This window comes from Podarcis erhardii (genome assembly GCF_964252035.2).
Source record: "Podarcis erhardii genome assembly, chromosome: 1".
Taxonomy (NCBI): domain Eukaryota; kingdom Metazoa; phylum Chordata; class Lepidosauria; order Squamata; family Lacertidae; genus Podarcis; species Podarcis erhardii.
The window spans coordinates 74,306,078-74,332,265 of NC_138497.1; the positions used below are offsets into that span (position 1 = coordinate 74,306,078).

The 26,188-nt window shown below is 43.7% G+C and overlaps 1 protein-coding gene across 1 annotated transcript in view; it reads left to right on the forward strand.

The window, feature by feature from the left end:
- GTF2H1 (general transcription factor IIH subunit 1) overlaps positions 1-17,176 on the forward strand; it is a gene marked incomplete at its 5' end in the record, with an annotated part of 330,296 nt that extends 313,120 nt beyond the window's left edge. Inside the window, one exon of the mRNA XM_081841205.1 lies at positions 17,017-17,176. Within this exon, the coding sequence (XP_081697331.1) occupies positions 17,017-17,161 (145 nt within the window). The 3' untranslated portion in view covers positions 17,162-17,176. The remainder of the gene's footprint in view (positions 1-17,016) is intronic.
- Positions 17,177-26,188: the final 9,012 nt, after the last annotated feature.

Sequence of the window (26,188 nt, forward strand, 5' to 3'; positions counted from 1 at the left end):
AGAACTTCCTGACAGTAAGAGCTGTTTGACAGTGGAATTTGCTGCCAAGGAGTGTGGTGGAGTCTCCTTCTTTGGAGGTCTTTAAGCAGAGGCTTGACAACCATATGTCAGGAGTGCTCTGATGGTGTTTCCTGCTTGGCAGGGGGTTGGACTCGATGGCCCTTGTGGTCTCTTCCAACTCTATGATTCTATGATTCTTCTATGATTCCTTCCTTGGAGGTTTTTATGAAGAAGTTGGATGGCCATCTATCATGTATGCTTTAGTTGAGATTCCTGCATTGCAGGGGGTTGGACTAGATGACCCCTGAGATCCCTTCCAGCCCTTCTTTGATTGTTTAGGGTACGGGGATGGCATTTACAACAAATAGTGCTGCATGGCTACTGCATAAGGCTTGAGGTGATAGTAAAAGCTTAATATATACAGTTTATGTGTGGGTGGCTTTTAGCAAATGAGAGGGGGACATTTGAGAGTCACTTGGCTAGTTCTTCAGCTACCTGCCTTCATGTTTCAAAGTTTTTATGTTCATATTAATGTGTCAGCATGACTCATCTACAGAACATATTACTGCCAGTGTTGTTGTAGCCCTTGTTCTGAGTCAGAAAGTGACTTTGTGATAGAGAATTCTGGTGAGCCCAGTCCTAGTGATTTTCCCAGTGGGACACACATTGTTATTAGGTATTGGCACACTCTGAGTCATAGCTCAACATGGCAGATGAAAGCTGACTTGCACATGAAAAAGGAAGTGGGTTTCATTACTCTCAGTTAATTATTTCTGAATTTTCACTCTTCTACCTGAATGGGATGCAGCATTAATTGCACAATGCATTTTTCAATCAATCAGCATAGGTGATTTGTAACAACCTATCTGCCTGATGTTTTCTCAAAGGAACACTCCATAAGCAAAACAGCTCCACAAGCCTATTCACAGGTAACACTACTCAACAAAGAAATGGAAACTAACGCCATATCATCCCAGCGAGACGATCCAGGTGTGAAAAACCAGCAAGGGTCTCAGTTTTGTTATGTCGTAGACATGACTTTTGGTGTGAATGAAACTGTGATCTTATACCTATCAGGAGCCTGGAGTTGTGGGACAAGGTCAAAAGTCAAAAGTGGAGAGCAAGTCAATACCAAGAAGCAAACTAGGAGGCAGGACCAAAAAGCAAGCCAGACGTTTGGACTGAAGAATGAACTAAAGGATACAGAGAAACACCACAGCCCAGGAAGACTGTTGTCTGAGCAAGGCTCAAGTGGAATAGCTAGCCTGAGTAGGTGGAGTCGGTCGAGGGTCTGAGGGTATTCCACTTGGTTACTAGATGCTGCAATCTGCAGTTCAGTGACTCACTACATATGGCAGCTTTGCACAGATGCAAAGAATGGGACAAATAGTTTGCTCATGATAGTTTCACATATCCAAGCACCACATCCAGCAGGTTTCTATGCAAGTCTAATCACTAGTTTCATGTGAATAACATTTTCTGTGCTAGTTATTTTTCTTACAGTTAATCTCTTTGCTGTGATATCTTTTCCTATCCCAAAAATAGTGTCATATATGCACATATATCATTAGGGGTTCTTGTGTTTGTAGCCACCTTCTAAAGTATTAAGAAATTCTTATTAGTAACTTAAAAAAAAACCAAACCTAATTGCTCCCCAGCTTGGTTCTTGGCTTCCCATGTCTATAATCTACTTCACTTTTTTGGCATTTCCTCATTTGGATTGCACTTGCAGTTCTGTTCTCGCGACATGTATAAACTTCTGAATGCAAGGGCAATTCCTTCCATGTGACAACACTGTCCTGACTCTTCCACTGTGATGTTCCTGCAATGGGGCCACAAAACAACTTGACTTTTAAAGGCACAAATGACATTTTTTATGTTATTCATAAAGTGAAAGACAATGCAATTCTACATGTTGGAAATGGTCTATTAAATATTATACGACAGAGCTGGAGAGAGGGGCTCCGATGACACTTTTCCACTTTTGTTGTCATGGTTACTGTGATGTCATTAAAATGCCATGGTTACTAGAATCTTCATTTGTATCAAATATTAGAGAAAATAGAGAGGGTTTTATCCCCAAAGTTTAAGGAAGCATTGTTTTAGAAGTACAAAAAATATGCTTTAAAAGAAAGAGAATCCCAGTGGTTATAGTTCATTCATACAAAAGAAATTACTCATGGCTGACTGAATTAAATGTGTGAGTTGCCTTGCATTGCTCTTTGAAATAGGCTTTTAAAAATTCTGTTATTCTTTGAAAGTCATACATTATGGAATGTTGGGTGTAAAAAAATAAATTCCTCTTATGCTTTTGTATGACTTTAATGCTCTTGATTCTTAATCGGGGTATGCCACACCACTAGTAACAGTACACTCATATAGTCACCTACCTGGGAGTAAGCCCTCTGGAATGGAATAGGATGTGCTTCTGAGTTGACATTTGTAGAACTGGACTGCATTAGGATTTGTTTTACTTAAGGAACTAAACAAAACGTGAAAATACCCAAGAAGGGAGGTGTAGTGGCTTCAGAAGCCTGATCAAAGATAAATCAATAGATTACTGAGACTGTCTGCCTGACAATTTATCTCTTGGCTGAAACAGCAAAGCAGTGGAATGGGAGACAGTAAAAACGACCTTGCTAAGGCTAAACAGAGATATCAGTAAGCATATATCTCTTTGCACTACACCTATGTACATCATGTTATGCTTTGTGTATTCATTCAGGGAGGGCACACACAGCAAATGAGAAACAAATATGCATTTGTTGGTGTGCTGGAAATGGATCACACAGAAGTGCTAATGGCAATACTTGCCACACAGACTATTGTGAAGAAAAGTCTACACACACACACACACACACACACACACACACACACACTTGCCCTTTGAAGATCACCTTTAATCATTGTGTCTGCATTTTCAGACCTTTGTTGTGACTTCATTATCAGCCATGAGATCTTTTGTCCTACAGCAGTCAAAAAGGCAAAAGCATTATTGTAATCCACTGTACACAAAACAGAGCGACAAAGGAGAGTCAAAGGAATTTCAAAGGCTGCAGAGGTGGAAAATGCCAAGTCAAACAATAGCCACCTTGATTGTTCCTGTTAGTGCATTAGCTTTTCTATAAGTGGCCATACCTTTTATTTAAAAACAAACAAAAATGAGTAGCAGTAATACTGCATACCAACAGTTATTAATTCCTGTCAGGAGTATAGTACACCTGTCTCAGTGGCAACAGCTGCAACTACATGTGACTATGTGGAAATGAACGAAATACTCACATTTCTGAAGTCATAAGGAAACAATGTCTGAAATAAATACTGTCACAATCAACAGGTCTTAATTGCCCTGTGTTTAATGCAAGGTCAGTAAAAGCCGGGTTTAAGTGAAGTTAAAAATTTCTACAGCTGATAAATTCTCTGGATCTGCATCAGGTCCCTCATACTGACATCTTACCACCACAGTATCTCACGGGGTTTATGGCTTGCATCCTCAAAAGCTTTCTGGATCTTGCTCTCCGTTGAACTGTATACATAGCAAGCCACCATTTGTGGTAGCGGTGGGTGGTTGTTACTTTCTCCATGACAGTGGCAAAACTAAACAGAGCAATCCTATTGTCCAATTCCACAGTAAACTGCTGCTGTCCTCACTTGTTGTTATTGGGTGTATGAGTTAGATCCTACATATGAGCAGAGCAAGCCTATGAGAGAAGAGAAGGTGGCAGAAGCGAGGCAAGAGAAGTCAGAAGACTGAGAGTAGCAAAACTTCAGATGACTCCAGAAAACAAAGTCTGGCTCAGAGAAATGAGGGAAGGATGGAGGGAATGTCTGAGGGGTGAAAGAAGAGAGAGAGGAAGAATGGGCAGTGAAATGACCAGGAAGTAAAGAGGAAAAAAGGAGTTTACACAGGGCAGTAGGACCAGACCAATACATTTTGGCACTTGAGGCAAACCACAAACTAGGGTCCTGCCTACAGCTTCCGGGTCATGTGGCCAGCATGACGAAGCCGCTTCTGGCGAACCAGAGCAGCGCACGGAAATGCCATTTACTTTCCCACCGGAGCGGTACCTATTTATCTACTTGCACTTTGACGTACTTTCAAACTGCTAGGTTGGCAGGAGCAGGGACCGAGCAACGGGAGCTCACCCCGTCGCGGGGATTCGAACCGCCGACCTTCTGATTGGCAAGTCCTAGGCTCTGTGGTTTAACCCACAGTGCCACCTGTGTCCCTCCATCTTAGAGGGGTAGTTGGTTGCAGACCTGTTTGCTATGCTTTGTTCCTGTTGTTTGCAATCTGTAGCTGGTTTCCCACCCCCCTACATGCAGCGGTGTAGCTCAGGTGCCTGGGGCGTTGCATGCGTCTTCTGCCCAGGAGCGGGGCAAGCCACCATTGGGAGGGGTGAGCTGGGGCAGGGTGTGCTGCATCGAGCCTCGCCACCCCCCCAGCTATAGGGTGACTGAGGAAGAGGTGGCGGGTGGATGCAAGCCCCATGCTACCGTTTTGGGCAACATGGAGCCTGCCGGTGTGCAAGCCACTGCGTCACATAGCCCATAGCCATTTTGTCACCCCCTTCAGGGATGACACCCAGGGTGGCCTGCACCCACCCCACCCCACTTCCTAAATCCCTGACAGCCTTCATCTGCAGAGGTACAGCATAATCATGGCTAGCAGCGCACATTAGCTCTCTCCTTCATGGATTTGCATAATCCTCTTGCTTGTGGTTCAGCTACACATTGTTGCCTCTCCCCAGGAGTTCTGAAGCCTCCAGGCCAACTCTGATGACTTGGGCCCTGATTCTGTGTCTAAGTAGCTAGGAAACACATGGTGCAGAGGAGCAGTCCTGTACAGGCCTTCCCCAATGTGTTTAACTGTTAAAATAATATATTCCTCTTTGGTTCCGAATAGTCACACACATCACCAAGACAATGGACACGCAAGCATAACACAGTGAAATTGCGCTTGATTGCATGATTACTCATTTCCTACTTTTAACTTAGGTTATGTTAGTAAGGCTGTTATACAAACTGTTGACACAGATTTAACAATACAGAATACAGTAGTGCAATGCACTGTGGGAGTGCGGAGCAATCTAGTTGTCTTGTGTGGGCTGAAGAAAGCATTAAAAATATTCTGATTACACAGGCTGCATAACTCTAAGATCAGTCATCTCGATTTGCAACACCCACTATCTTCTTTGGTGTGATTCCTATAATGGGCAGTCATGGCACGTAGCTGTCAGGGAACTGGACTTCCTTAATCACACAGGTGTGCTTGTGTTAAAGATTACTTTTTGGGTGCCTTTTTTATTTTTGTAAAGGGCAAGAGGTGGAGCTTGCAGCAGGTTTAGAACCTCAGCGGTCTACTCAGAAGTAAGCCCCACTGAATTTCAAAGGGCTACTCTCAAATAACAGAAAGTACACAGAGGATTTTGTTTAAGTGCTGCTACTGTTCTGGAAATGAAGTGAAAGTAATTCCTTTACAGCAGAGATCACTAACCTTTTTAGGTCCATGGGAACATCTGAAATTTTGAGAGTGCTGTGGGTGCCACCCCTTCTGGTCAGTTCTCTACCTCCATCATTGCAGACAGGCCTGGGAGAAGAGGGGGGAAATTGCGTGGTGGCTACAGGTATGTATGAGCATCCCTGGGGAGAGCGTTCCACAAGCTGGGAGCCACCTCAGAAAAAGTCTGTGCTCATGTTTCCAGCCTCATTGAGGTATTGCAGTACTGAGTCATTTCAAGTTATACAAAGGTCAAAGGCAGCATTTTGAATCGGGCCAGGATTGGTGTAATTAATATTCACAAACCACCTAGCCCACCTGTGACTTTCTTTTAGTATTTGCTGGAGCAATGTCTGAGTTGCTTCAGGTTCTCAGCTGGCTCCTGGACCTTCACCAACCTGAGAATGGCCTGTTGAGTCTTGCCAGGCATCTTTGCAGGCATGTAGCAATGACAGTAAATAGACGGGGCTGTACTTTGTCCAGTTACATTTGGCCCATGAATCTTGAGTGACCTTACAAGATACAGATGCTCTGACCGGCTTAACTTTACATAGCATGACCTTTTGTTAATGAAATTCCATTTTTTAGACACAATGATATCTGGATATGAGGCCTCATGAACACAAGAGCAATATCCAAACTGCCCTTCATGTTCATGCTAGCGGGGGGAAAGAGAAGTTTTCCAGCTATTTTTATTTCAAAAGAAAGTCAGAGGTCCTTCTATTTCCCCGTTTTCTGAGGTTTATTAAGAAGCAAACAAAAAGGCCATTAGATTCTCTCTAATATTCACGGTACATGATTGAACAAGGCCTCATTGTTACAATTAGTCACAACCAATTCTGAATTATACCCTGTTTTAATTAAGTGCAGAGAGAGAAACTCCGCATGAATATTAAATGGGTTCATGGGGATACATTTCAGTATAATGAATACTCAATGAAACATGATGAAACATGACAAAGAAATTGCCATATTTCTGGTCACAGTTTCAGTCTTCCCATCCAAGGATCAGAATTACGTTATCAGGAACAATGAATATGTGAGCCTGTAGACCTGGATGTTGTCTGGCTCCCATCAGCCCCAGCCAGCATGAACTAATAGTTAAAGACGCTGGGAAACATGGATGAAGGAAGCTGATAGGAGTTTAACTGCCGACGGTCTCCCCACTAGTAGAGTCAAGCAGAAAGCCTTGAAATGGGGCATTCAGAGGGTGGGGGTGGGGCTGAGCCAGCCCAGGATCCAATGGATCCTGAGTCATTTCCACAGCCAGTGCCAGACAGCATCAGGCCTGTTCTGGGCCCAATCCCAGCAGCAGCCTGGCACTGAGATTGGATCGATCTGTCTACACCAGGCTTCCTCAACCTTGGCCCTCCAGATATTTTTGGCCTACAACTCCCATGATCCCTAGCTAGCAGGACCAGTGGTCAGGGATGATGGGAATTGTAGTCTCAAAACATCTGGAGGGCTGAGGCTGAGGAAGCCTGGTCTACACCCTACCTTCTGATCCTACCACTGTGATCAACTGGGCTGTGGATGTGGTGGTGGCTCTCCCGGTTCACAGAACCTTGGCAGCACGAAGCAGGTAATTTGGATTGCCCTAGTAGTCTCAGAAATGCTCCTGAGAAAGGTTCCCACTGAAGCTGGTTGGGCAATTTTCTTATTTATTACAGTTCCTCAAGCTCCTCACATTCTTCAGCATCATTCTGTGGCCTTTCTTTTCTTCTCTAGGTAAGATATTTGCCATTTACTTCTGGGGAAAAAACAACCAACAACAACAAATATTTCATATACAAACAGTGAACAGAAAAAAGTGATACAGATTATATAGTTTTAGCAGTGAGAGATAACCTCAGTTGGAGAATGACATAACGCATAAGGGAAAAAAGCATGCCATGCTGAGCACCGCTGCGCCTTATCAGAGAAGACCATCATCCTTGATTGGGAAATCAAGAGTTGTACAAGTCACGTTTTTGCTCAGCACACGTTTCAGTGCATCTTCAAGGAGTTGTGAATCAGCCCCAAGGCTATTCCCCTCCCCCATGCAGAACTAGTCCCCCATGACAACATGCTTCAGGGAAGGGCCTGTGGTACAGTGGTAGAGGGCAGAGGGCATCCATGTGCAGCTTCACTCTGTGGTGCCTTCAGTGTTCAAGAGCCACTGCGAGTTCAAGTAGACACTGCTAGGTGGACCCCCAAATCGGACTCTGTGCAAGGTAGTTGCATATGTGTGTGTTAACTTCAACTGTACCACACGAAAATAAAAGAAAACTTTAGGATTAGCCATGGGAAGCATACATTGTTACACATGAAAATGTGTATTACAGACAAAGGAAAGTAACTTGTTGCTTTTTGATATGGTGCGGTTGATAAATTTACTAGTATTGTTATTGTATTGATGCTGCCATCTAGTGGCTATTAGCAGGACATCCTTCTTCAGATTTCAATTTTCTTTAAAGTGCTTTCAGATTATCAAAAATTTGCGATTACTGATAAAGCAATTTTCTTCTACATACCTCGTTAGTCTTGCCTCATTCATTCCTCTCCTCTACATTCCCTCCCGTCCTTTCCCTTTATCAAAACTTGGAGGCTGGAGGGGTGGAGGAATCTCTCTCTTTCTCCTTTGGTTCATCCGATGAAAAAGAAGTCCATAGTAATGAGTTTGTCTTTAAGGTGCCACACAATAGTGGTAAGATGTTTGTTCCAGTGTAAACCCATGTAAATTTCTGCTGCAAACATGGTCAAAGGAGAATCATAGGCTGCATTCAGAATGCACTTTATTTCGGTTTTCTCACCAGATAATGGTCACACTTTATGTGATCTTTCACATGATGTAAAAGCCACAAGTAGTTATTTAGCACATTTCCGTGCCAATTGTTTCCAGGAAAGAAAATCTGTTTGCAACCTTGTTGATTTGGATAACCATTAACCATAGGACAAAAGTTGGTGCAGTATCAATGCATACAGTACTTTCCTACCATTTTCATGGGGGAATCATGGGGGAACAGAAGAGCACATGTGCATAAAGGGTGAGATGGTGGCAACATGTCTGCTGTTGTGTCACTCACTGCCCACTGCTGGGAATGAAATTTAGTACAACATGCTGGTAGATTGTTCAAAAAGCCACATTTCTGTAATGCAAGAGGTAATGAAGTTCAAATCTTCAAAGGAACATTAGCAACCAGGACAGAAGTGCTGGTATTATAGCCAGGAAAACTAATGCAATAATACCTATGTCTGAATGCATTTGGTGAAATTTCCACAAATGTCTGTGTGTCTGTTTTGAAAAGCCTAGCCAGAGTAATAGTCCTTGCATTTCAGACAGAATGAACTGGTTTCAGGTAGAATTAGGTCCTTGTAACATAGGGCTTGTGGAAGTGCACTTTGCAGAGAGCTCTCTGTTGCATGCTTCACGCAAGCACAAAGATTCTTTGTAGTACTAGCCCAATCCATGCAGCTGCAACGTGCGTGTGAATACTGGCTGGACTTGGTAGGAGGGAAACATGCCCCTGGCCCCCGCAACATGGCCACAATTTTCCTGCACACATTGCAATTGTGGCAGGTTAACATCCCAAATACATGGTTACAAGCAGCTTGGTGTATGTGCGCATTTGAAGGGGCAGTAGCATACTATATACAACTTCATCCAGATACCTTATCAATTTTCATTATGGCACATTGATTTCTTCACTGCTTTTGCCCTGATAGATCTAGTCACTTTTGCTACAGTATCATCACCATGGTAAACGTGCAGAGGCCTGCAGTCATGATGACACCTTTGCTGTCTCTTTGTTAGCTTTCAAGAGCAAGAGGATGCAGGTGGGGAAATCTCAAGGAAAAAGCACCTAACAATGATGTCCTTGAGTCAACAGGTGGCGCCCTTGCCTGTAAATCAGCATGCTGTCTAGAACAGGCTTCCTCAACCTCGGTCCTCCAGATGTTTTGAGACTGCAATTCCCATCATCCCTGACCACTGGTCCTGCTAGCTAGGGATCATGGGAGTTGTAGGCCAAAAACATCTGGAGGGCCAAGTCTGAGGACAACAGGTTCAAAAAGGGGCAGGATAGACAGAGGACTCCTGTTCATCTGAAAACCTGCTTCCCTTCCTTGTATGTATGAAGGCTACCTGTGGTGCATCAGTGAGTATGAAAAATATAACTCCAGGTAATATGTAACATGGAAGATTTAGGCTCTGTACTCAACTGCGGGCATCTAAACAAAACGGTGAGGCCCAACAGCCATATTGGATTCGGTGCCTGGATGCAGTTAGAATATTTTTTTCCAGTAAAAAAATTATTTTCCTAAATAATAAAACTGTTAAGAACAATAACTGGCTACAAGCCTAGTTATGTAATGCAATCTCCACAAAAACACACACCATGATGTTGAGTATGTAGTGTCACTTCAAGCATATGCTCAATATCTTACTGGTTAATACAGCCTGTCCACAGACAAATTTGTGTAGCTGGTGGGAGAGATTATTATATAATTCCCTTTTGGTATAGTAAACACAGGCTAAGCTTCACAGAAATCACAAACAAAACATCACAAAAACTCCAATATTTGCATTTTTGGGTATCCCACCCCCAAAGAGCTAAGTGTCTACACTGTCGTTTTTTTAATGCTCTTTAACAAGAACAGTGGTTACAACCAACTTGAGAAGTTTAGAGGAATTATCTGTCAAAGCTTTGTTTTGCAGGCTTTTCAATAATAAACACGCTCCTGCCAAAGGTTGTTAGAAAACTGAAGCATATTATGAACTTGTCATATTTTTAGATATGAAAATGACATTACATTACATTACAAAGCAAACACCCTGTGAGATGCCTTGGACCTCAAATAACTTTGTGGAATACCTTCTGTCTTACAAAGCCAGCTGCCCTTTGAAACCTGGTGCCAAGGCCTTGTTTTATTGTGACGTGGCATCAGTGAGGGAGCACAAAGGAGTATTTGTCTGTTGTGACACATGATACAGAGGGGGGGTGAGAAACCTGTGACCTTCCAGATGTTAATTCCTCACCACTGAAGTCCAGCAACATCTGGAGGACCACAGGTTTCCCATCCCTGGTGTAGTAGAACCTCCCTCCTTGAAGAGGTCCTTCTTAGCAAAGTTTTTGCAATCCAATGGAGGCCAAACTGTTCTGCCAAGTGCATGGTGAGGAATAACCTATATCTTAGCTTGTTCTTGTCTGGCTGTATTTGTTGCATGGGATGTTAGCTTTAGAGATAAGCACTCCTCATATATACAGAAACATAGGGAGCATAAAATGTGCTGAAGCAAGCCCTACCTCCACTGTTCTGGGCGTGTTGGACATGACTGCTCCACTCCCAACTTGGCCGCATGAAGCAGGAAGGCCTAAGTGAGCCCAGCTCAACTTACCACCCAATATAGGAATGTTTGGTTAAGAGTGGGCAGGAGAGAAACTTTGTGGGCAGCATTATGTCTGCCTGCTTCTCCTACACACTTCTTGCTCACATGAATTCTTTTTAATGCATCAAGAGGAATAGTGTATAAGAAGCAGCGTATAGTTGTCAGTACAAGAAGCCCTGTTCAAATATCTTGCTTCGCCCTGTTTATAAAGGAAGCCTAAATCCTGCCTGGGTCATCCTGGTACCAAAGACCAAGAAGATTGCTTACAAAAGCACCATTCCAGTCTTCTCCTAAAACACAGCCCAACTGTGCCAAGCACAACTTGAAGCACAAGCTGAATCGATAGCGCAATGAATGATGTCTTGTTGAGATCTCACAGATAACTTCTAATTGATTTTCTAATTTGATTCAGGAGTTCCTGAAGAAGAGGTTCTTCAGCATGGCTTTATACTATTGAATATGGCAGCTGTTTACCAGCCCTCCGCCCAGTTATATGTATGTACAAAGCTAGCATAATTGGCATTAAACCCCACCCCCCACCAGAAGCACCCCTGAAACTTCATTGAGCAGAGTTGTGTTCCATGAAGTTCCAGGTGTGACATAAAAAGCTGCTGTTCTTTAGCTCTTTGGAAGATGGTCAATACATAGCTGGCTCAATGTATGATGGCAGACGTGCTGTAGGTTAGCCACTGACTGACTATGAGGAAGCACCAGGGGTGTCAAATCAGAGACTCTTGGGCTAGGGCCTACACACTTTCCAAGCACCACCATGGCAGGCTGCCAGAGGAGAAGGTTGCTGGTGGGGCTGGCCAAAGCATTTTGCTGCTTGTGGTATAAATTCCCTCCTGCCTCCAACCCAAAAAGGGGCAAGGCATATAGTCTTTTGGCACCCAAGGCAGAAAGCTCCACAAGTGTCTCTTCCTGGGAGTACATATGCAATAATAATAAATGAAATAACTAACCGTTTGCTGCCCTTTCATGACACCCAAAATCAGCTGCATGAGGTCACCGTCTCTCTGCCTTGTGGTTGACCTTCCCCTCATTGGTGGTCTGCTCTTTTTAGAGTTTCACCAGGTGTTTATATAGTACCTCCGAGCTCTTCAAAATGTCCATCTCTGGCCTGACTCGTCAGTCAGAACTGTTTGTTGTTCAGGTACAGACTGGACCACCCTCAGTCAGTGTGCACCCCAACTCTCCCCACTTAACAGAGACACTCCCCATTTTTTGGCACCTGCCCCTCAATTTTGCATTATAAAAATGCCTTGTTAAAATGTTGTAAGTTGCTAGAGGGCTGTCATTCTTAAGGATTCCAGCCTTCCCCCATGTACCATAGAAGTTAAATAAGCACAATCTTATTCATGCCTTTATGGCAGCTTCCTCACACCTGTTAGCTAACAGTTGGTGAAGGACCCCAAAATTGGATGAGGGCAAAAGTGGGGTCAATGGGTTAAAGCCCTCTCTCTCTCATGCCATGGGCCTAATCTGGCTCCCACTTCCAACTACTGTATTTTTTCGTGTATAAGACTAGGGTTTTGTTTTTGTTTTTACCAAAAAATTAGGTTTAAAATTGGGGCTCGTCTTATACACGGGTAATGCTGAAGGGTGTTTTCTTAATTTGGAGTCCCCCAAAATAGGGGGCGTCTTATGCATGGAAAAATACAGTATTTATTTTGAGGAATCGTCCACACTAGGGCTAAAGGCATTTATAATATCAGGACTTGTCACAAGAACACGGGCATGTAGACTTATGCACATGGGCACAAAGGAGCTTTTTTTGACTAGCTGATAACAGGTTGTAAAACAATTATGAGTTCCTCCCCTAGAAAATATTTCACCTAAGGAATGGTATGGACAAAGAAATGTTTCTCATGATTGTACTTCATTATTAAAACCTTATTACTCTATTGCTTTTCATTGTGTGTTTGTTTAAATTTCACTTGTGTTAATCATTTATTTAAATTTACTTTGTCTTGCTACTTACATTCATTTGTTCCCCCATGAACTTTTGTTGTTGTTGTTGTTGCTGCTGCGGTAGCAACAGAGTTTGAGCCGCCACTTCTGGAAACCACCATTTAATTGCCCCAGACATCACAGTTCTGGAGCATTCAGGGGTAGAGGGGAAATGGTGTCCCTGCACTCAATGCTTACATTGCTGCCCCCACCCTGAAATGCCCTGGAATTAATAGGAATTCACAAAAACATACAATGCCTTTCATTGAATGTACAGTGCATTTTACAGTCTGAACAATGGCACTTTAAGAGGTTATTCCAGGTTTATTAAAGTTCCTGCACTTCCTGATGTGAGCTGGGGAAACTGTTGCTATTTTCTGTCAGAGGTTAAACATATAAAGAGAGCATTATGAGGATTGCTATCCTGTTGTTGTTACATTAGACACCACTTTAGTATGTGTTTGTTTTACTTCTGCTATGAAAGTTATTTTTCTCATCTGCTTCCTGTAGCATCAGCTAAAAGGCTGCATTTGTTGAACCTTGGTAATAGTTGGAGTTGCTCTGCCCCCACCCTTTTGCTGTCAATCTCTGGACTTTGTTCAGAGAAAGTCCATTTATTGGCAGGTTAAACTTTGTTCCTGGTGCTGGTTTTTAAGTAGGCCATTGCCTAGAAACTCTTTCCTTACTGGCCACGAGCTGGCTATAGAGAAGGCTGGTGGGAAAGAGGATTTGCTATTACTAGGCAACCCAAGGATCACCAACCCTGGTGCTTCATCCACCTGACCTGACTAAGTAGCCAATCAGATTAAGTATCCCACAGCAGGTGACAAAAGCACCTATGGGTGGGATAAGGTGGAGGTGTTGGAGCTACTGAGGTACTTGGAGAGAATTCAGAGAGTATAGAGACACAGAGAATCACAGTGCTGGTTTCTTCTTTCTGGCTGCGAAGGGCACATCAGGGCAAAATAGACAGCCTACTGACTGACTTCCAAAATTTTACTTTTTAAAAGTCAAATTCATTATGGTTCATTTTTGACTTGGCAGATTTTCAGGTTCCTAAAATCTAGCTGAATGCCATATAAAACCACTGTTGCCATCATCACAATCAAGGGTGAGCTATGGGTGGGATTTTATCTCTCTCTCTCTCCCTCTCTCCCCCCGCCCCCCAGATCAATGTTATCAGCCAAAGTGTGGCTTTTAATCTGTACTAGAGACTGTGAGTATGAAACCAGGAAAAGGGAGTTATTCTGAATTTACTTCACACAAAGGACAAGGAAGTGACCTTGCGTGTGTGGTGCTATTAGTTTTCATTATTTTCTCAGTGAGCATAATTTCCTTTTAGGGCAGTTTTTGTGAACCTGGTGCCCTTCTGATGCCTGGCACCACAATTCACATCAGCCTCAGACAAAGGCTGCTTTAGGGGGAAACTAGAATTGGACTTCTTTGTTATTGTGCCATGTCCAAATTCACATAGTGCCAATACTGGTTCCAGATCTTCCCCAAATTGTTTGTTTAGTGGGTGGTTCACTAAAGTTTGGAGCAAACTTATGCTGCAATCCTATACATGTCCACTGGGAAGCAAATGGGGACTTACTCCCAGGTAATATGTATATAGCAGGCATGTCCAAAAGACTGCGATCTACTCCCACTATAAAAAACCTGGCAGTGATCTACCCATTGGATTCACCAAAGTTGTTGAGCTTTTTTCCTGGAAGATCATTCAGGATCACATGACCAGGGATGCCCAGCGATCGACCAGTTGGACATGACTGGTATATAGCATTGCAGCCTTGTTTAGTTATTTCAGTACTACTACTACTATATAATAATAATAATTTATTATTTATACCCCACCCATCTGGCTGGGTTTCCCCAGCCACTCTGAGTGGCTTCCAGTAAAATATTAAAATTCAATAGTCTGTCAAACATTAAAAGCTTCCCTAAAGAGGGCTGCCTTCAGATGTCTTCTAAAAGTCTGGTAGTTGTTTTTCTCTTTGACATCTGGTGGGAGGGCATTCCACAGGGCAGGTGCCACTACCGAGAAGGCCCTCTGCCTGGTTGCCTGTAACTTGGCTTCTCGCGGTGAGGGAACCACCAGAAGGCCCTCGGCACTGGACCTCAGTGTCTGGGCAGACCGATGGAGGTGGAGAAGCTCCTTCAGGTATACAGGACCGAGGCTGTTTAGGGCTTTAAAGGTCAGCACCAACACTTTGAATTGTGCTCAGAAATGTACTGGGAGCTAATGTAGGTCCTTCAAGACCGGTGTTATGTGGTCTTGGCAGCCACTCCCAGTCACCAGTCTAGCTGCCGCATTCTGAAAGTAAGATACCATTATTATTATTATTATTATTACTACTACTAGTAGTAGTAGTAGGGACCATTCAGGACCAGGGAGTCCTCCAAACCTGCCTGCTCCCTGTCCCCCCAAAACAGTACTTCTGTTTTGTCAGGATTCAACCTCAATCTGTTAGTACTACTAGTAGTAATAATAATCATAATTAAAATTATAATAATAATGATAATGGTATCTTACTTTCATCTGTACAATAATCAAAGCAACTGTCAGTTTAAAGAAAGGTGTAAATAAATAAATAAATACATTGGTTTGTTTTTTAAGAAAGCTATACAGACAACCATATGGGAATGTATCAAATGTTGCCATTCTGCTTGCACGACAGACTTGTGCTTATACAATGCAATTTCCCCCTGTTCTCCTCCGTAGACCCTGTACAGCCTCAAAATTTGCTCCAAATAGTCCAGGAAATAAATGGAGCAGACTTAGGAACTACACAGGTCAAGGAGACGAAGTGAAAGGATTATTACTTATGCAGCCTTGTGTATAAGCCATAAAGAGTCAAATAAATTTTTAAAAAACCCAGAGAACTTTGGTTTAATGTTCTTTTAAATTAAATCCACCAACGACACTGATAAATTACCTCAATTTATGGTTTCAAATCTAAAAGCTGAATATTATTACAGTGTGCATTCTAGATGTCAATAAATAAATTTCAATTTTATAAGTTTTAATGTTATTTAACCTTTCTCTTCCCTCACAATAACTTACAGGTGTGTGAGCAACCAAGCAACATTAAACAACAAAGATACAAAATATACATTTTACTAAAATGCAGGGAGATGAATAAAAGCATTGGAAACAGATCTCCAGCATAAAAAACAACAAGATCGCAGAATTGAAACATAACAATCATAGTCAACAAGGCCTGTTGATATAAATGAGTTTCAGCTGTCATTTGATAGGTTAGCAGCCAGGCAGAGCTGCCCTGGAAGGATGTTCCATAATCTAGGTTGGTACAGGAAAAGACCCTCCCTATCTTATCAGGGACGCGGGTGGCGCTGTGGGTTAAACCACAGAGCCTAGGACTTGCTGATCAGAAAGTCGGCGGTTCGAATCCCCGCGACGGGGTGAGCTGTTCAGTCCCAGCTCCTGCCAACCTAGCAGTTTGAAAGCATGTCAAAGTGCAAGTAGATAAATAGGTACCGCTCTGGCGGGAAGGTAAACGGCGTTTCCGTGCGCTCCTCTGGTTCACCAGAAGCAGCTTAGTCATGCTGGCCACATAACTCGGAAGCTGTACGCTGGCTCCCTCGGCCAATAAAGCGAGATGAGCACCGCAACCCCAGAGTCGGCCCCAACTGGACCTAATGGTCAGGGGTCCCTTTACCTTTTATCTTATCAACTTGCCATATATCTGTTGGAGATGAGACACTGAACAGAGCCTCTGATGCTGCTCTTAAGGCTTGGCCAGGTTCATATGCAAGCAGACCATTCTCAAGCTAATTTATGGCTTTATGGGTGAATCGAGCCCTGAAACAAAATGGTAGCCAATGCAAGTAACACAGCCTTGGAGTAATGTGATCTGCTCTACAGACCTCAGTGGAAACTCTGCCAGATGCATTTTGAATGAATGGATGTTTCCAAACTGTCCTCAAGGCAAATCACACAGACGTAATCTACTCTGAATGAAACTGTGGCATGAATGGGCTCAGTCATCCATTCTTCACCCAGCGACTATCATTCCACATGTTTACCGCAGCCGCCCAGCACATGATTGACCTCAGGAGGCATCACTCCCCTTCCCCCAGATTGGCCCTTAAATTGAGGCAGTGCTGTGATATATAAAAATACCGGACTGCTGGCTATTCTTTGTTGCTGAATTGGCTATAGACTGTTACCGTTGGGTGTGAAAATGAGAGGAAGGGGCTCAAAGGGAAGAATCTGTCTTGATAAAAGAGCCTTTGTGGAAAATAGTACTTCTTCTATCTTTCATAGTTCTATGCCCTTTTCCCCATGTAATGGAATATACGGTACTTGGGAAGAGTTATAGACAGCACAGCATAGTACAGTGGTACCTCGGGTTACATACGCTTCAGGTTACATACGCTTCAGGTTACAGACTCCGCTAACCCAGAAATAGTACCTCAGGTTAAGAACTTTGCTTCAGGATGAGAACAGAAATCGTGCTCCAGTGGCGCGGTGGCAGCAGAAGGCCCCATTAGCTAAAGTGGTGCTTCAGGTTAAGAACAGTTTCAGGTTAAGAACGGACCTCCGGAATGAATTAAGTACTTAACCTGAGGTACCACTGTAAGGGTGACAGTACAGCTCCTAGAAAAAGGCAGAAATGCAATTCAAATTGGCAGGATATTCAGTAATGTAGGTATACATAAGAAAAATATGTGTTGATGCGTCCAGTGCAAGCGTGGGGAATCTGTGGCCCTCTATATGTTGCTGAATTACAGCTCCCATCATTCCTGACCCTTGGTCATGCTTGCTGGGGTCGATGGAAGCTGTAGTTCAACAACATCTGGAAGGTCAAAAGTTTCCCACTCCTGACCAAGTGATATGCGTGGACAGTGTCATTAGATAGTCTAGTCACCAATTGGCACAGAACTTAGCTGTATCTTGGTGAAGTCGTGAATTTCAAGTTCCTGTTATGTTTTTGTAAGCCAATAAATGCTCTTGTCTATCCTCCTATGTAAAGGATAACACTTGGGGTGCTGCCGCTCCCTGCAACAGAGCAGGGTTAGAGCTCTGTCAGCTGCTGCTAACCTGAAGTTTCTCTTGTCCTCGCCACAGACCTGGCCTTCCCCATCCTGGTCCCAGTGCAGTCAGGAGTGCTCCCCCCCAACCTCATGCACCATGACTGGGTACAAGCAGAAGTGTAAAATAAAAAACCACCGGCTCCATCACCTTGCCCAAGAATGGAAGATTTGAGAGTGGGCAATAGTTGGCCATATTGGCCGGGTCCAAATATTTTTTTTAAGACCCTCTTTCAGTGGGTCTGGGAAGGCTCCCTCACAGAAGGAAACATTCACCACCCCGCAGAGCCCATCGCTCAGTCCTTCCCAGCTCGCTTTTATGAGCCAGGATGGGCAAGATCAAGGAGACAGGTGGTCGGTTTCACTCGTCCAAGCAGCCTGTCCACATCCTCGGAGGTAACAGATTGGAACTGATCCCCTGCAACTTGACTAGACAGGACTCCAGCACTCTCCCGCCCCGGCCCTGCTCCCATGGTGGAGTCTACCTCTTTCCGAATCTGAGCGACTATATCTGCAAAAAGCTTCGCAAAAACATGTCAGGAGATCTTGGGTTCACACTAAGCCTGCTACAAACATTTTTACAGATGTGAATCCTGATAGGCAAAAGATACGTGACTCTCCCAGGGCTACAGAAAGCAGGAAAGGACTTTTTTCATTAATCACTGCACTGCACAGTGTGATTAAACGCAGAATTACAAGTGCCTCCCCCTGCCTTCCCTGGATGATACACCTTTGCTTTCTTTTATATAACTGAATAGCCCAGCTCTACCCTTTCCTACAACGATGTGTCTTCATTCTAGAAAAGTAATGCTGAAGTGAAGAAAACAATTCTGAAGAGGAGGAAAGCTTTGGGAAAGGAAAGGTACACAGTGAAAATAGAACAAGATGTCTAAGATAATGTCCCGAAAAGCCCTCTAATTCATCACTGGCATATTCACAAGCCCATCCAAAAAAACAGTCACAAAGTCTAAGCGGAACAGCCCAAATCTCTGCTGATGAATTGAAGGAAATTTGTACTAAAGAAAATACATTGCTTGCCGTGAAAACCCACAGTACTCAGACAGCCAAGAATAACAGCCTGGAACAGGAATTCCTTTAATTTTAACAATGCCATAATCTAGAGTTCATTGGAGGCCAAACAGTAGCACTATCAACGGTACTATTAACACCTAATGTAATCGCTAGAATTCTGGAATCTCATAAACAAGCCAAAAATGTTTCAATTTTTAAAAGCCGGAAACCACAAAACCCTGAAAGCACTGATCAGAGTAGTTTCATGGTGAAAATCTCCCCCCCCCCCCCCAAGTTTAAGTTCCGGCAGCTCAGCCTCTCCCTGTTTAGCCTGACTTAGGTAAATGAATGGAGTGCTGCCCAATCGCAAAGTTTTCGACAAGCAAAACAAACCACTCAGTTATCCTATATAAAATCTGCAGCTTTTCCACCTGGAAGGTACATTTCCACTCGTGTCAAGCTCAGGTGAACAAGCAGAAGGGCTGCAGCTCAGTGGCAGAGGATCTGTTTTGAAACTGGGACCTTCTGCTTGCAATCCCAGGAATGTTTGGCCAGGACTGGGAGGGACCCTTGCCTGACACCCTGGAGAGCTACTGCCAGTGTTGTCAGTGTAGACAATACTGAGTTAGATGGTCCAATGATCTGACTTGGTAAAAGCTTCCTATAGGCCCATATATGGCACCTATAAGTAGACAGGAACACCCACATTCACCATACCCTTGACTGTGTAAAAGTCCTCAAAAGTAAACTTTACAGCAGGGGTAGGCAACCTAAGGCCCATGGGCCAGATGCAGCCCAATCACCTTCTCAATCCGGCCCGTAGACGGTCCAGGAATCAGCGTGTTTTTACATGAGTAGAATGTGTCATTTTATTTAAAATGCATCTCTGGGTTTTGGTGGGGCATAGGAATTCATTCATATATATTTTTTCAAAATATAGTCCAGCCCACCACATGGTCTGAGGAACGGTGAACTGGCCCACAGCTGAAAACGTTTCTGACCCCTGGTTTACAGCAACAGAAGTATAGTGGTACCTCGAGTTACAAACACCTCAGGTTACAAATGCCTCAGGTTACAAACTCCACTAACCTGGAAGAGTGTTGAGAACTTTGCCCCAGGATGAGAACGGAAATTGTGTGCTGGCGGTGCAGCGGCAGCAAGAGGCCCCATTAGCGAAAGCACACCTCTAGTTAAGAACAGTTCCAGGTTAAGAACAGACCTCTGGAATGAATTAAGTTCGTAACTAGAGGTACCACTGTAGTAATATTTCAAAATCAAGAGACAGCCACACCTGTCATCACAGTATGAAGGAATACAGGGCCCATCAGGCATCATGGCTGACTCAGCTGAGTAATCATTCTTATAAGATAAATAGTTTTTTCTTGTTGTCATGTTTAATTGCACTGACACTATCCCTTCCAGGACAAGATCTTAAGAGGAACCAGTGGGATGTTCAACAGCTGCAGCTTCATCAAGACACATTGAACAGCAGCGTAGAAGAAAAGAGCTTCACAATAGCGCTGCAAAATCTAATATTTATGTTAAAATGTAGATCCCACTGTTCTGGCAGCTAACAATCACATAATCAGAATGATATCAATGATTAGCAAAAATTAAAACAACATAGTAATGAAAGCCTAGATCTGACGTACAAGATAAATATTTAAGATTTGTCTTGTTCCTCTCAACATCACAGAAGCTGGAATTCTACCAGTGGAACCTTTTGTGCACTGACTTTAATCATTCAGTATATTATTAGCCATCTTGAGTGTTTCAAAGTAAGTGAACTAAATGAGCACTGCAAAACAAGCCTCTTCAGAATAATTGGGCAAAAAAAAGAAGGACCTCAGAGGCAGGAGGAGGCAGCAAGCGAAACCAGCAGGAACTTGCACTGCAGGTCTGGGACTTCCGCTACCTCTTGCTATAAATTAACCAGACTGATCTGGGAGGAGAAGGACAGAAAGGTGGCTGAGCAGACATGTCCAGGGCTTTCTAAGAATGCACCGATGGAGAGCTGCCAACAAGTTGCACCAAAGCCTTGCCAAGATTTAGGGAAGCCTAGATAGTTCTGCTACAGACCGTATGCATTTGAAGGATAAACCCAAAGCTCTGCAAAATCTCCTTCTACCAGCAGACCTCCTTTTACAACTGTACTGAACCCATGAGTAAACTGGGACGCATAAGGCTGCAATCTTCTGCACATTTGCATGGGAGTAAGCCCCATTGGACAGAGTGGGGCTTACTTCTGGCTTGTGCTGAATTTCTGTAAACATATAGAGTTAATGGTCCCATGAGTCCCATGGAAGTATCATGTAGGGGATGGGCAGAACCCAAGGAAGAATGGGAAGAACTGGGATAATTGGAGCTCAAGGACACTTCAGGAGAAGCTGGTGCCAAGCCGTGCCACACAACTAGGTGGGGAGGTGTCCCTGCCCAGGGGCAAAGCTGAGTGGCAGAACTCCTCCCCTCTCGACAAATCGGCAGGAGGGGAGGTGTTCCTCAGAACCTTGCCGCTGGTCCCACTCTGCCCCTAGAGGCTAGGGACACCAGGAGCAAAGCTGGGTGGCAGTTGAGGCAGGGGGCAACACCGGAGGCAGCCACCTCACCCTGCCTCATAGGCAGGTAGCCTCTGGTTCACATCCATTTTAAATTAATGGTGATGATAAAGATGGTGGTCATTTCCATTTCCCATTTATAGAGAAAATACCAACGTAGATTACCATAAAAATGAAACAATAACATTTCAGTTCATCAGTAAAATATCTCCCCAGTAACCAAGCCATCTAGGGATGGTAGTAGTGGTCAAGGACAGTATGGATTAAACAATGGGTCTTCAGTTGATGGCAGAAATGCACCACAGTTGGCGATCTCAACAGGGAGAGCACTGCACCAATAGGTGCCACAGCAGAGAAGACTAGATGTCCCCTCTTCTGCATTAAGAACACTCACATATGGCTCCAAGGGGCTTTTATATGAAAACATTCATAGTTAGCACCAAGAGGCATTAAAAGGGGGTGGGTGGAGTTGTGTTTTCTCTTTTTCTACCTCTTGGTAATATTAGATAGACTTTATAGAATCAAGCACAAGCCACAAAAGCTTTTTAATGTTTTGAAATGTGTTTAAATTAGGGACACTCAGTCCCCAATCTCCATACCAAATCAGCTACTTTCACTCTAAAAATTGTACCAAGAAGAGTTTGCATATTCAGAAATCTTCCTTCCTTGTCATCAAATGATGTAATAATGTCCTTACTTGCATATACAGCTCAGTTGTTACACACAGAGGGGAACTCCTAATTGAAGAAAGTAATGTTTCAGAACAGAAAACCTGTGACTTGAGTTGATCAACCTCATTCCGGAAACAGATGCATCCTCTTATTTCTAACATAAATTACTGGCTTCCCCTACCCCACCCCCACTCCACGCTCCTGAAGTTTACAAGGAGCCCAGAGGAAAAGAATAATTAGTGCAGTATTGGCGTTATTATTTCCTGACATTAACTGCCTGCTACTTGTTCATCCACCCCCTCACCCCAAGATTGACACGGCACTTCAACTTGCTCACACAGTGCCTGTCCCTCATCCTCACATGCCCTGCAGAATACCTGGATGGGATTTCAACTTGTGTCTCTATTCAAGCGAGTCATCCAGAGTTCCCTACAGACAGTCAGTATTTTGCAAGAATGGTTTGAGCATATAGCAAAAATTTGGATTTGCACAATTAAGGTGGATTAAAGTAACCTGTTGCCCTGGTGCAACAAATCCCTTTTGTTTGTTTGCTTTTAAAAATGGACGTGTTGCAGATAGGAAAATGACAGGGAAACCTGCTGAAAGTGCAGGTGAATTAATATAACTGCTGTGCAAGCAAATCAGGATAAATGGAAGCAGAACGCTCATTGACATGTAACTTCCTTGCAAGCAAATTGGGGGGGAAACTCAATAAAGACCAGACACAACCTCCACATAAGATTTGTCAAGCATATCAGTATAAAAGCCCAGTGCAAAAGTCATGATCCCAAAGCGGATGGGCCATGGTAGCTACAGAAATGCCTTGGCTTCTCAGCCCCTGACCTGTAGCAGGCCAATTATGTTTCCTTTGCAGTGTGCGGCATTCAGGTTTTGGGCCTCCACTGGAAGTACTCTAATAATACAATGACTCTGGTGCTGTGCCACATCCTGCTTGTGGCTGCAGATGCATACAGCCATCTCAGGATGAGCAGGCTTTTTCAGTGGCTGCTGCCTATCTAAATGGTGGTATGACTAAGCCATCATCTTAATGTTTGACTGGATATATATATATCCACCACATTTTTGGTCCAAGCTCTCAAAACAGCAAGCTTGCATCTTTCTGCTCATCTGGCTGTATGTTTTTCCCAAGGTATGTGGGTGATCATGGAAGAAGCCAGGAGGAACAAATGGAATGAAGGGCACTTTTCCCTAAAGTAGAACACTTGTGTTGGCAACCTGCGGATGGTATCAGCCTGCGGATGGTATCAGTTGGTTAGAGTGTGGTGCTGATAATGCCCTGGTTGTAGGTTTGACACCCCCCCATATGTGATAGCTGCATATTCCAGCATTGCAGGGGGTTGCACTGGATTATCCCCCGGGCCCCTTCCATCTCTACAATTCTAAGATTAGGAAATATTGCATTGTGATTTTTGGCTTCACTGTAAGCATTTAATAATTTCAAACTGGAAAATTCAGACCACACAATTGTAGCTGATTGGGACGTCTTGCACAACAAACATGCTTCTCCAAAGGACTGGACATTTTGTGATTAGGAAAGTGATGAGAAAATGCAGTGGGAAGTGTGGGATAACACTTGCTTTGACACAACATCATCTAGCCTCTCTGTGAACAAATCAGAGTGAATACTCATTAAAGAGCTGCTGTCATCTAAACTCCCTGCTGTTGAGCAACAATGTGCAGAGCACAGTGGAATTGGAGGCCAGCCAACTGGAAGAGTCTCTGAGGTGTACTTGCCTGGAGGCAAAGTCAGTGTCCAAAGTCAGGTCCAGTCCTAGGGTCAGGAGAACAGCAGTCTGTGTAGTCAGATGATCCATGGGTCAAAGGTCAAGATGAGCAGGAAGCAACAAGGTAGGACCAGGAACTACAAGCATTGATTCCAGCACCTGCCTGTTGCTGGAAGTTCTGCTTAAGAAGGCTGAAGCCAGCTGGCTCTTATCATCGCCTTCTCCTCTGTGTCCTTGAAGGCTGATCAGCTGCAGGTGGAATCACTCTGCCTTCTCCCCCTTCAGGCTGCTGTTCAGCAGGTGAAGCTGACTCCTGACACAAACAAATCAGAATGAGCAGGTCCTCTGCAAGCACCTTCAGTCTTGAGACACAAAGTGGGAAGAGGCAGCAGAATTCAAAGACTAGGTTCTCCTAGGTGCTATACAGGTTTCAGGTTATACCTGGGGATGCTGGGATGGAGAAACACATAGGTTTTTACTAGCTTACCTGTGCCAAAACAAAATCAACAAACATGGGAATGCCAACAATCATGGGCTTATACCAAGTCAGCTCATTAGTCCATCTAGTACATCTTCTGCACAGATTAGCAATAGCTCTCCAGGGGTTTCTGGCAGGAGTCTGAAACCTACTTTGAGATGGCAGGGACTGGACCTGGGACCTTTTCCATACAAAGCATGAGCTCTACCGTTGAGGACCACTCAAGGCCACTGCGGCAAGTATGCTAAGCCATGCCAATGTGTTTCAAAGTACTGAAGGACATGTTCAATGAAAACTGCTGCTCTGTGGTCCCATTGATGGGCTTGGATAGGAAATCTTTATGCTCCTTCTTTTCCACCCTTACTTTATACTGTCCATGACGGACTCTCCAGAAGACTAGGAAGCCATCACTTAGTGCCGTCCAAAGATTTGTCAGTTTAATATGAATCAAGAGAGCACCAGTGACCTAAATCCTGTGACTTTTTCCCCCTTTAAGGGTGAGTGGTATATTTGCCATACACACTGGTTGCCTCAAGCACAAATCACCATGAGCTATATACAGTGTGTGGTGCACTAAAGCAGGCACAGATTTTTAAAAAATATTGTGACACTTACACATTGCTTTCCTGGCAACTCACAGCAGTTTACATTAAAACAACAACAACGACACAGCCAAACAAGAAAAAGAACATTGGCTATAATCTAACTAAGCACTAAGGCAAACTTAAAAATCAGCACAATAATTTCTCCTTGCACAACAGAACATTATCCCCCTCTCCTCCTCTAGGGGGTTCTACGGGTTCCCCTCTACCCTCTAGAGCAGATCTGGGGACAGCACAAAGCACATGTGGGGAAGGAAAGGGAGGGAAAGTCCCATTGTGCAAGTGGAAGTTGTTCCAGTCATGTGATCATTTATATACAGACATAATTTTATTTGTGTGTCGCCCTTCCACAGTTCAAACCATGCTCAAGGCGGCTTACAACATAAAAAATACATAACTACAGTGTAACAAAAGTAGTAATAAACAATGAATAAAACATTTTTAAAAATATGAAACCAAACTGAACCATTTCCATACGGTGGTACCTCTGGTTACGAACTTAATTTGTTCCGGAGGCCTGTTCTTAACCTGAAACCGTTCTTAACCTGAGGTACCACTTTAGCTAATGGGGCCTCCCGCTGCCCCCATGCTGCTGGCGCGCGATTTCTGTTCTCATCCTGAGGTAAAGTTCTTAACCCGAGGTACCACTTCCAGGTTAGAGGAGTGTTTGTAACCCGAGGTTGTTGTTGTTTAGTCGTTTAGTCGTGTCCGACTCTTTGTGACCCCATGGATCAGAGCACGCCAGGCACTCCTGTCTTCCACTGCCTCCCGCAGTTTGGTCAGACTCATGTTTGTAGCTTCGAGAACACAGTCCAACCATCTCGTCCTCTGTCATACCTGTACCCGAGGTACCACTGTATAAATCACAAGATCTAAATACAAGGTATTTATTGAATACCTCCTATTCATTATTAGTATATCTGTAATAATAATAGCCACATGAAATTTTAAAGTGATTGCTGCACTGAATTGCCCTGCCCACATTCCATTCATGCAGAAAAGATGCACAGATACGTGGGTTGAAAAAGCCCACGAAATGTTTGGGTTTGTTAGCCCTGATCACAATCCTTTTTAATGTGCTAGACAGAAAATAGTATGAAGTATTTCTCCAGTCCAAACATACCCTCTGATGCTATTCACTTCTTGCTAACTGCATGAACCCACTGATATGCTGCATTATTTAAAAAGGAATGCTCTTCTTCTTCGAAGGGACTGACTTTCCATTGCTCTCTGCGCAAAGTATGCAAAGTGAT